This window comes from Meleagris gallopavo, chromosome 7 (assembly GCF_905368555.1).
Source record: "Meleagris gallopavo chromosome 7, MGAL_WU_HG_1.1, whole genome shotgun sequence".
NCBI lineage: Eukaryota > Metazoa > Chordata > Aves > Galliformes > Phasianidae > Meleagris > Meleagris gallopavo.
Genome location: NC_139410.1, coordinates 31646787 through 31659591, shown reverse-complemented (window position 1 = coordinate 31659591; position 12805 = coordinate 31646787). Strand labels below are relative to the sequence as shown.

General features: G+C 35.1%; 1 protein-coding gene across 5 annotated transcripts in view; it reads left to right on the top strand.

Moving 5' to 3' along the window:
- LRP1B (LDL receptor related protein 1B) overlaps window positions 1-12805 on the top strand; it is a 588907-nt gene that overhangs the window by 410926 nt on the left and 165176 nt on the right. For all 5 annotated transcript variants that reach the window (XM_085227675.1, XM_085227679.1, XM_085227677.1 and 2 more), the window contains exons 22-26: window positions 5037-5237; window positions 6096-6341; window positions 10533-10730; window positions 11427-11631; window positions 12105-12269. In XM_085227675.1, the coding sequence (XP_085083801.1) occupies window positions 5037-5237; window positions 6096-6341; window positions 10533-10730; window positions 11427-11631; window positions 12105-12269 (1015 nt within the window). The remainder of the gene's footprint in view (window positions 1-5036; window positions 5238-6095; window positions 6342-10532; window positions 10731-11426; window positions 11632-12104; window positions 12270-12805) is intronic.

The following is a 12805-nucleotide window of genomic DNA, read 5'->3' as shown; positions in this document are numbered from 1 at the left end:
TTGGCGCAACTTGAGGCCATTTCCCCTTGTCTTGTTACCTGTCACCAGTGAGAAGAGACCTATCCCACTCTCACTGTAAGCACCTTTCAGGTACTGGAAGAGAGTAATAAGATCTCCCCTCAGCCGCCTCTTCCCCAGACTTAACAGCCCCAGCTCCCTCAGCCTCTCCTCATAGGGCTGATTTTTGCAAGCCCTTCACTAGCCTCGTTGCCCTTCTCTGGACCAGCTCCGGTACCTCCACGTCCTTACTGTACTGAGGTGCCCAAAACTGAACACAGTACTTGAGGTGAGACCTCACCAATGCTGAGTATAAGGGCAGTATGACCTCCATGGTCCTGCTCACCACACCATTCCTGATACAAGCCAGGATGCCATTGGCCTTCTTGGCCACCAGGGCACACTGCTGGCTCGTGTTCAGCCGACTGTCCATCAGAACACCAAGGTCCCTTTCCGTCAGGCAGCTTTCCAGCCACACCTCCCCAAGCCTGTCGGGTTGCCTGGGGTTGTTGTGACCAAAATGCAGGACCTGACACTTGGCCCTATTGAAACTCATGCCGTTAACCTTGGCCCATCGATCCAGTCTGTCCAGGTCCCTCTGCAGTGCCCTTCTCCCCTCTGGCAGATCAACGCTCCCTCCCAGCTTGGTGTTGTCTGCACACTTACTGAGGGTGCACTCAATCCCCTCATCAAGATCATCAATGAAGATGATAAACAGAAGGGGCCCCAGAACTGAGCTTTGGGGGACATCACTCGTGACCGGCCACCAACTAGATCCAACTCCATTGACCACGACTCTTTGGGCCCGGCCATCTATCCTGCCATGTTCATCTTTTCACTAGTATAAAAAGTTGTTGAATATTGAAATACATCTGTCATATTTCTCTTTAATCACCTTTCTATAAATAAACAAAAACATTTCATTTTTATTTGATTTCTTTTTAAGCTTTAAGTATTGTTTGTCACGCTGTTACCATACAACCTGTGCAGTTCATAAACTGGTATCCAGAGTTAGCCAAAGCTCTACAGATCTATTAACTTGCATTAGCAGATATCAGGTTGTCGTTTCTTTTTTTGTCATCATGCAGTTGTTTGTAATGACGTGATAAATAATGTTAGAATTTTGAACAGCAATAAGATAGGAGATATAGTAGGTACTTGATTGTTGGGCTGCTTCTAACCCATTTCTGCTTTTAAATTAGATTAAGCTACTTCTAAATTAGCTTAGACTAAATTAGATTACACTAAAATTACTATTCTAAATTCAAATTCTCATCTCCAAAATTGTTACGATGTATCTCATCTCAGTTTTATGTACTCCATAAATCCATCCTTCTTATTCAGACTTCCTACTTTGCAGATAGCAGTAGTAGGCCAAGAATAAAATCTGTTCAACCTTACTTAAAATGTTATAAAATTAATCCAATTACTCAGTGGTAGTAGTCAAGTAGATCTGTGAAGGCAAATTCAAAAGAATCATGAGTACTTTCATATCATGTATAGTAATTCTGAACTGTATTGTACATTTGTCATACTGCTTTTTTGGAAGAAACAGTTAATTTTGTATCTTATCATTTTTAATACTATCAGGTGGACTATTATTTTTCACTTTTTTCCAACATATTAATCATTCTTAATGATTATTTTGTTGGTAAAATAAGGAATGTAGATGTCAAGTGCCCTCTTCCAGTATTACTGTGTTGGTCAACAGCAGGCAGCGCTGTGTGAATATGGAGTACAAGATTCAAAATGGACGATTGTGAAGTGTAATGAGTAGAGGAGAATGCAAAGAAACTGACAATGAGAAAAAGAGTTTTAATGAAAGACGTAGAGAAGGAAATCAGTAGGAAAGACCTATGAATTCTTCAAGGCTGTGGAGGAGGAAAAGAGGTACTGTAGAGAGAGACAGCTTGAGATGACTTTGGGAAGAATAGGGGACTTGGTAAGAACATGAGATGCCTTGAGAAGTTCAGAGGGTGGGGGGAAATGATACTGGTTTTTAAGGATGTGTTTGGCAGGGTTATCTCTACTTGTTCCGTGCCTACTCAATCTCTTGTCTCACTTTAAGCTCTTTAAAGCATTACTGCTCTAGTGGGTGGATTCAGTTGATACTAAGAACTTAAGAAAAAAGGCATTATAAGAACTAAGTTAGAAACCTACATAAATTCTTTGTGTGATTTTGATTTTTGATAGTTGTTTTTTTTTGTTGTGTTTTTTTTTTTTTTTAACCCTTAGTTCTTGGTAACATTGAGTGCATTTTGTTTTCTGAGATAACAGCTATCTTTGGACCCTGAAACACTCCCCTTTCTCTCATTCGGGAGGCACTTATATCTACCTTAAACAAAAAGCTTTTAAATACTAGAAACTAGCTTATGAAGGTAGTCTCAACTCTTAAGTCTCCTACAAAACAAATAATTGGTTGACTAGCACAGCTGGGACATTTTGTTAAATGTGTTGGATTAGAACATGCATATTTTTGCATGAGTGAGGTTAAACCTGCGTTACAGCTTTTGCCAGCCAAAAGCAAATCTATCTACTCAATGCAGATAGCTCCCACCAAAGCAGGTTTCCTGAAATTTAAGAAATCATTAGTCCAAAAACTTCTTGAGCTCAGTATCTCAAGAAAGATGGAAGAGTGTGATTAAAAAAATAATAAAAATAAATTTTTAAAAAGCTAATTCTCTATTGTACTTGCTCATATTTGTAGGAAATGGAAAAGAAGCATTTGAATCAAACTCTTCCACATAATTTCTGCTTCAGAATTTCTGATGTACTGTTTTACATTATGGAAAATAAAAGATATTTACCGAGGCACTTAACTAGTGCTGAAATTTACTGTAAAAGCTTTTGGAAGCAAAAAGTGTAAGTTTCAGTAAGGGGAATTAAAACACAAATAGTTGAGTGAATTTAAAGTAATGATTTCAGGAGAGTCATAGTATTTCATTAAGTCTGTCTCTTTCAAGTTTTGTTCAAGGTTTATATCTTGTGAGTATATTCTATTTAAGAAATGTCGTAGCTATCATAGAGGAAGATGGATCTTTTATTATAACATATATCTTCATTAGAGTAATGGAAAGGCAGGAAAACTGATTTGCTCTGTAAATATTTGTGTGTATAAATGATTAAAAAAAAAAAAAAACAGATTAAGAGCTATATTGATGGCAACATCAATTTACTTTGGGACCCATCTAGTTTGCTTGACGTTGGTGTTTTCCAGTAGCTTTCATCCTACTGCTGTGTTATAATACGTAAAATCAATGTTCACTTCAAGATAATGAATATAGACACTTCTATGAAACACTTCTGATTGCATGTGGGTATGTACATGTAATACATACAGCTTTGTTTTCCTGTGCCTGTTCATTCTTACTTTTTCAGCATAGGATATTTGGGACTGATCCTTATAAGAGAAAGGGGAGAGCTTCTCATTCTAACTGACATTCTAACATTTCTCCCTGTTTAAGTTTCCATGTGATTTTTGCTCTGGTAAAATTAGTTTGTTGTTTGAAACATTCACTGTCATATAATCCTGAAATTTCAATTCTTAGTGTCGTTCACTGAAAGTAAAAGCAGCCTCACTTTTACAGGAGCATATTTTTTTCTTCATTGTTCTTGTTTCACTGTATTTGTATCCAGATGTCATTCTCTGTGGAGGATGGCACCTTTCCCATTAAAAGAAGGCAAAAATAACAAATGCAAACTATTATGTTAATCTTAAAATAACTAGAAAGTAATTCCGCTGTAAGAAATTAATCCGTGACAGTGCTGTGGAAGACAGTAGAACTGCAGTTAGGTAGAGATGCTACATTTTGTGGACATCTTAACAAAATCTCTGCAACACAGGGTAACTAATAGCCTGTAATGGTTTAGGTACTCGGATGCATTCAATAACCAGTAAGATTAGAGTTTCACTATACTTAGTTATTTCACACTGTCATGCTTACTGCCCCCACAAAGTCATATTCAGTCTCAGTTTCTTGCTGGGAAGATCTCATCTGAACTGGGAAAGCTAGACAGAAAGACATGTCAGTTCATGCTGTGCAACAGTTTGTCGTTATACTAACCTTGCAGTTGTCTTGGCTATCACCAGCCAGTCCCTGGGCATTCACAGACATTGTTTTCAGTGGATCTTCATCTTTCCAGGATCTTCTTTCCCGTTCCTGATAGATAGGCCTCAATAACTAAGTAGTTTATATGTAGAAGCACAGTGCCAAGTCTCCTTATTCATTGGGGGGATAAGTACCTGTCACTTCTGTTGTGCTTGAGAGTTCAAAATGCAGTTTGAGATATGATCATAAACACATGCGTACATACACACCGATAAGCAGTATGTTCACAATTATTATTCTTCAGCTATGACAATCCCTGGCTTTGATGAGTTTTCTATGCTTTTAAGTGTCATTACTGCTTTACATTTCTAAATGTTGATGATCAGCACTAAAGTGTATATATATTTTTTTCATTTTAAAGAGTGAAGAAAATAATCAGAACACTGCTTTGGTAAAACTGAAGTCTTGGAAGAAGTTTTATCTATTATAGTTATTCCATGTAAAAGAGAATTATTTCTCTAACATGTTCTGAGAATGTATTGTTTAGGAAACAAAAATCTTTATAAGAAGCATAAACTCACATTAACAGAATGTGAAACACTATTCCTGTGGAAGGCAGATGGGAGTAGAAGATAAAAGAAGAGAGAGGAAAAAAAGACAAAGTTAAAAATAGAAAATAATTGGAATGATTTGGAATACCTAACTGAAATTATGAGGATCTATTCTACCTGTATGTAGTTCTGCTCAGTATAGGGGGAAAAAAAAAAAAAGGTTTTTTTATTACTTAGAAAATTGAGTTGTCAACACTGATGTGGGTTATGCCTCAGAGTATAAGTACAAGTTGGGTTTCCTTCTGTTCATCCAAGAGGAAAGTACTATTAATACAAAAGCATAATACAAAAAGTAATTTTCCATGTGATGTTACTGAAGGCTTTTTCCAAAGCTTACTTGCGGTCTGATTTCCTGTGTTTATTGTCTCTTTTCTCCAAGGGAGATGCATTAGCAAAGCGTGGCTATGTGATGGCGATATTGATTGTGAGGATCAGTCTGATGAGGATAATTGCGAGGGCTATATGTGTGGACCACCAAAATACCCTTGTGCTAATGATACCTCCATCTGCCTACAGCCTGAGAAGCTCTGCAATGGGAGAAGAGATTGTCCTGATGGATCTGATGAAGGCGATCTTTGTGGTATTTCTCTTAGACACATTTTCCTGATTCCTTATCTGTCATAATACTTTCTTTCAAATAAAAGTTATGATGTTAACCTTAAGATACTGTTATAAAAGTTCCCTATGTGAGGATTTTTTTAAATCAAATCATAATGTTCTTCTACTTGAATGAACTGGTTTTTTGTTTTGTTTTGTTTTCAAATAAGAAAAAGCATAGCTCCTTGGATAAGTCTTTCTTTTCCTGGAGATAAACAATATAAGGATCTATAATATCTATGAAAGTACTGAAACTAATGTGCAGTTCTCTCAAATTATAAAGGCTGTGTAAGTGATCATGAAGGAATGAATTTGTATGTCTAGGAGGCTACATGTCTCCTTGATGGTACTAGCATGGATAACGATACTTTGACTTTTTACTACTAGTAGTAGTAATCCAGGGAAGAAAATAGGCCAGTAGTTGGAGGCAAGGAAAGTATTTGTGAAAGTATTTGTGTGCATATTTCTCTGTGCATCAACCTTTTAGCACTTGGTCACCTCTGGAGTTGGGATATTGGTCTAAAATAGTCTTTGGGCTAACTCTTTATGGATACTTCTTAAGTTAATGAAATATATATGAAAGTCTGGGAAAAAGATATACATATATTGTACGTCTGCCATGCTAAAATTTTGAAAGTTTGCAGTAAAGATACTGTGCTAAATACTTAAGAATTCTGTAGCTTTAAAATAAATACAATAAGCTGTTTAGCAGATTTAAAATTGTTCACTCATCCTAGAAGCTTTTCCTGCGTTTTAGTAGACCTTGTGTCTTTCAGAAGTATACAGTATAGCAAACAATCCTTGCAGCCCTTAACGCCCTTATTTTTCCATGTTCTTTCAGATGAGTGTTCACTTAATAATGGTGGATGTAGTCATCAATGTTCTGTGGTTCCTGGAGGAAGAATTGTGTGCTCATGCCCTGTAGGATTCAATCTCAGTGTAGACAACAAAACTTGTGAACTTATGGATTATTGCACCAAGCACCTTAAGTGTAGTCAAGTATGTGAACAACATAAAAATAATGTGAAATGCTCATGTTATGAAGGCTGGAAGCTCAGTAAGGATGGAGAAAATTGCATTAGTACTGGTAAGTTGAAATTCAGTTGACTTTAACACATTTGAATATTAATGATATTAATTTAATGTGAGTGGATTGTTTTGTTTTCATCTGATTTTTAATTTGAATATAGACTTTACTTGCGCTGGTTCATGATCAAGTTACTGCTTTTGGGCACTACTGGACCTTGGGTATCTCTTAACACATCTCTCTATGCATCTCCAGAACCTTTCCCAAAATTCAGGATATTTGTTTTCATTTCTTTGGGCTTCTTTCCTGAGTTACCCAGACTGTGAAGTCCATGTACAGAAGTACAGTTCCAGGAGTGATCAGCTTCTTGTTGGTGATCCCACGTCTTTCTATAAATTGGAGTGTGTGCTGACTTTTGTTTCGTTCAGATGTTATCCAAATTTACTGCTAGCCTATATCAGCTGTAGCTCATAGCAAACTTTTGCTTCAGAGTTTGGAATGTTAATTGCAAATATATGCACGCACACACAAGCAATTATCTTCTGTCAGTTAGCACTCACAGAATAAGCTATTTTTTAACCTTTACTATTCTGGTACTTGATTTTGTCATCAATAAACCAGTTCAGCTTACTAATCAGAGGAAATCCAACATTAGCCAAAGCAGGAGAGGAGAATACATTCCCTTCATTGCTCAGTATTCTGTTCTGAAGCATGTCTCAGAAACTGTTAGAGGTGTCTGTCAAGCTCAATGTGAATGTGTGTGAAATGAAAGCATGTATGTGAGATAGACGCTGTCATAACATCAGTACTTTCCTGCAAGAAGTTAAAAATAATATAGATGTTCAGAGTAGGACTGTTGTGTACTTATTCCTTGATAGTATCTTATCCATACTGGGTCAAAATGTCTTCAAAACTATTATAATTTATTTGGATATTTTATAATTGAACAGCTTTTATGATTAAGATATTTCTCATTTATTACAGATAACTCAGCATTTCCTCAGGTGAATTATAGGGAAAAAAATTTAAATCGCTAAGTGAGAAATAAAAGCCCAAGTTTCTCAGTTCAAATCATCTGGAATAATTTACTAGTTAGCAGTCATCTTAACTGTCTACATTTCAGAAAATATGGCAAATTCTAATCCATCTGCTTTGACCTTGCTAGACCTAATTTGTACAGTGTTGTAGGGCTATGTGATGGTTTTAATGAAGTCTGTATTGCATGTAGTAAAAAATATTTCTCTTTTCCAAAACAGTGAACAAAGAAAATTTAGTATTGTGTCCTGAATGTTGCAGGATAGAGCTTTTAGCAAATGCTTATAAAAAGCTTTTAGCAAATGCTTAAAAATTGAGGGTTTTGCTGAAGAGAAATTTTCTTAATATTTTTAAGAACTTGTTTGTATGAATCCACTGGGAACATCATTTAAAGAATGGCATCCAAATCAAGTTTTTGTCACAATAATTGTTGTTACAGTATGTAAATAATTGCTACTACAAAATGAAATTAGATATATATTTTGCTGAGCTATCACTGAGCTATGCTGATAGTAGACTCCCAGATCACACATGACTGTTACTGTGGCCTGTATGTCCAAAATGCTGTTATTCTTAGTTAAAGTTCTTATTTTGTTACACTGCTTTAATGTTTTTGACCCTTGATCAATCACATTTATTATATCACTGTCATTTCTGAATATTCAGAAAACGCATTTTTACTGGGTTACAGGAATGAAGGGATAAAAACATTATAAAAAGGTGTTAACAACGTTATAAGAAAGGCTAGTAACGAACATTGGTAATTTCTGCTTGCTTTAATCTAATGTTTGAAACCTAATGGGAGTGAAAAAAACGTAATACAAATGAAATATACTCTCTGTACTGAAAAGTAAGAAAATTGAGACTAAAGCTATTTAGCTTTTCTTAGGCCCCTGAGATATTTCTGCTTAATATTTACTGGCTGTTGGTAAGAATCTAAAGTTACAAATTGATTTTTACAGATTTTGTCAGACAATTTAACGTTAAATATATGATCTGAGACTGGAGATGTCAGCCAGTATAAAGAAAAGTGATACTGTTCTTTATAAACCGTAAAGATTATATCCTAATGCCATCAAAGCAGCAAGAAAATAATTCCGTATCAAATAAGACATATGCTTTTATAGTCAATAATAATTTTAGTTTATTTCATTTGAAGGTATGGTGAATACTCCAAAGGATAGAAATTCTGATACATTAATTGTTGACTGTACAAATAGCATTTTGCTAAACCAGTCAAGGGATCCCAATTTTGATCTCATTTGTGGATTTGTGAGCCTCAAAATGTCCATTGCACTTAACATCTCTGTGCATCAGATCTTATGTGAATGTTAAATGAAGGCTTATAGTATTGTCTACTACAACTAGAGATGAAATAGAACTTCGGGAGGTAAACAGTCCCCAGTAACACCAAATACCATCAATAGTTGGTATAATTACTATAGTAGCCTCGTTTGTTTTGAAATCTCTTGAACTGGGAGAAGATACGCATTGTGTTAGAGCAGTAACCAGTAATCCTTATTCCAGGAGGAAAAAAAACATTCCGAAGAAAATTGTTACTTTGCCCTTTGCTAATTTTTAACTCTTGAGCTTATATAAACTGTATCTATATGCAAACACTTCTGTAGTACACTGCAGTAACATCTAAAGTCTGTACACATTACTGCACTTTTTCAAGATGCTTTACAAACCATTTCAATAAGTATCCATCAAAACTAAACTAAAATATGAAGGAAAAAAAAAAGTAAATATTTTTTGAGTTGTATTTTAGGTTCTCAACCAATGACTCTTGTAATGTCTTTCTCTTTCTTTCCTGTTTTTCTTTAGTTCTGCTTCTCTTCCATTCTGGAGGGTTTTAAGTGCTATAGTGTTTTTCTTCCATATTTCATGTTCTCAGTTTCATTTTTATTGTTCTGGTGCATGTATTGTTACATTTCAGACTTCTCAAAGAATGTTTCATTCATTTCAAAAATTGTATTGATTGAGCTAAAAGTATATTACAGAGCTCCATTATTCAAACAGAAAGTCAATATAAATTATATATTTCCATATTGTTAGTTTCTGTTGGAACATCCTTCAGAGTAAGTTGTGCTGGTATATTGCACTTGAACTCTTTCACATCATGATAGACTGGAAAAAGAAAATGTTCTTGAATGATATTTAAATATCGTTTTTGTGTTCCGTCTTTCAGAACTTGGTGTAATAAAAGTCCAAAACATACAGTTGAGGTTTCATTTAAAAAGTGACTCTAAAGATTTTCTAAGCTATATGACCTCAGATGTGTGTATATGTATGTCTGTGTACACACACACACACACACACACACACACACACACACACTACTGGATACATACTTGGAGAAAAGAATGATCTGATTGTTTTCTCAATTGGTTTTAACTGGTTTTAAATTCCATCCTGTTAGAATTTCCAACTGTCTTGCAATATTAAAAGGAAAAAGGAAAAAAAAAGGAAGATCTAATCTTTTCAATCCTTTTTCTCATTGTTTGTTTTAATAATACACCTACTTGCTTGAAATCTTCACCTCATCTAAACTCTGTAATAATTACAATAGAAAACAATTTTATAATATGGTTAACCTAAGCAGTGATTGTTCATATATATTTATGTGTAAAGCGATATAAGCTTATGGGCACAAATTGAACATCATTTGAATAGCAAAGGAAGAAGTTCAATGGTAATTGGGTTTGGTCGTGTGATGTATCAGTAAGAGCAAAAATGCTCATTTCCTTGCTTAGTAGTTTGCAGTGATGTTTTTTAACCACTTAATTTTAAATGGAAAAAGCTTGCGTATATTTATTTTAGTACTTTTTTTTTTTCAATTAAATTTCTTTTAGAATGATGTACAGTTCAATCATTTTTTTTTTTTCTGAGTCTTTTGAGAAAATATCTTATACCTCGAGACTTAAAGGTCTAGTTATGGAACAATTTGTGGTGTAGCTATAAAACATGTTTCAGTACCTGAGTGTGATATTCCCAATTGTAATGTTTGGTATCTCTTGTACTGATCAAATATATTGTTATATATAGTAGAGAAGTGAGATGTTTATGGGACTAAAATATATTTGAAAGATGCTCCATCAGCATCTTGTGAATTGTTTTAATACTCTGTTGTTCTTATTTCACTTGTCATTTATAGCAATGTATAACAATCTTTTCTTTATTATTCTTTTGAAATGTGTTATATTCTGCTTCCAGATCCATTTGAAGCTTTCATAATTTTTTCTATTCGACATGAGATCAGAAAAATTGATCTTCACAAACGTGACTACAGCCTTTTGGTTCCTGGTTTAAGAAATACAATAGCACTTGATTTTCATTTCAGTCAGAGTTTACTGTACTGGACAGATGTGGTGGAGGACAAAATTTACAGAGGCAAGCTTTCTGATACTGGAGGTACGGATTTAATCTTTAATTTCTTAGGAGTGAAAGCAACTGCAGTTACACAATACTGGATATCCTAAATTGTTACTGAGGTAGCATTCACAAAAACAATCTGTGATGATATTCTGCCTCTAAAAGGATATATATCTTGGCGCACTGCTAGAAATGTTTTGTTACGAAAGTTTCATTTTGCAGCAGTCTATTAGTGGAAGAAAAAAAACAAATATGAAGGGCTGGTATTTCTTCCTGATCCCATGAGAACAAAACCTTTTATTTCTTTTTCATTGACTGGGGAAAAAATAAAAGTAGATCTGCATGAATTTTGCCTAGTATGTGCGTTAGAAAACAGAGCGTGAGTACATCCTTCAGAGATGCTGCAAAATTGGTCCCTGGTAACAGGGCATGGGCATGTCAGCAGTGGGACTCCGTGTGATATCTGGCCTTCATAGATATTTCCATGGCTTTAATTAGTAAACCATCAAAGAATAAAATTGTTGTATGAAGTTTATTTAACAGCGGTGCAAGAAGTGTGGCTATTTACAGTAGTCTGTCACATTTGCAAAGACAAAATGTCACGTGGAATGAAAGATTATGGCCAGCCATCAGATTAATCAAGAATTCAGACCAAGAACACTTGATACACTTGCATGTCTAAGTACACAATATGAGACTCTGTATTAGCTTTTTAAGTCTCTTTCTCTTTTTAAGGTGTAAGTGCCATTGAGGTGGTAGTACAGCATGGCTTGGCGACGCCTGAAGGTCTTACTGTAGACTGGATTGCAGGAAACATATACTGGATAGACAGCAATCTGGACCAAATAGAAGTTGCAAAGTTAGATGGTACTTTGAGAACAACGTTAATAGCAGGAGCTATGGAACATCCAAGAGCTATTGCTTTGGATCCCAGATATGGGTAATTGTAAAAGGATTATTTTTTTCGAGTTGAAAAATATTTTAAATACAGAGTTTTAAATGGAAGATTATTTGATTACCATTTTCCTGTGAGTTATAGTATCTATCTTGTTTGTAGTTTTTGAAAGCCTATTTTAAGTGAAATGCCACCTTTTAGAATGTACAGTGGACAGTGTAAGTGTTAAGAAAAGATAAATCAGAAGATACTATTTGTTTACAAAACACTTCTCTTGCTATGTGATATTTTTCTTTTGATTTTTTTTAATGTCGTCGGTGGTAACTGGCCCATTTTATGCCCTTATGCCACATACAGCATGTACTACTGTTCACAAGCACTAAAGGAAAGTCGTTTTAATTTAATTTAAAATGAATAATTGTATCTTCTTTCCAACTTTTTTTTTTTGTTAAACCATTTAAAATTCTCTTACGTGCTTCAAATATGTTCTTATATCTCTTTTATTTTCTTCTCACTAGAATTCTATTTTGGACAGACTGGGATGCAAATTTTCCTCGCATTGAATCTGCTTCTATGAGCGGAGCGGAAAGAAAGATCATATATAAAGATATGGATACTGGAGCCTGGCCTAATGGCCTTACAGTGGATCATTTTGAGAAAAGAATAGTATGGACAGATGCCAGGTAAAGTGATAACAGTATTCTTGGTTATCTATTTATAAATCCTTATTCTTACATACAGAAATGTGAACTACATTGAAAGTGTATTGTGGCTATGTACACCATGTACATAAGGAGTCTTGTGTGCAATTGGATCTTATGTACATTTCTTTCATTGCATTGGTATTATAAATAATTTATTTGTGTTTCAGTTCTTTGTCCTTTGCAGTATTTGGTGGATAGCTATTGACTATGAGAGTTTGTCAGTATATGACTGCATGGAAGTACACTTCATACATAGTGGATGAATACATTTATTTGGTTTAAATACAGAAGTCTCTATGAGAAGTTCTACCTTGGTTCCTGAGGCAGAAGGGATCTTTAAATGACCTATTGTCAGGCCCTGAGTGGATCAGCAGATCATAATGGCCATGGCCAGACTTGGCAGGGACCTATCTCTGCACATTTTGCTTGTGCCCATGTGCCCACTTCAGCCCAACCACAGCCCTGCCTGACAGCAGACCCTGTTTATCCAGACCTTAATCCACAACTGACTTCCT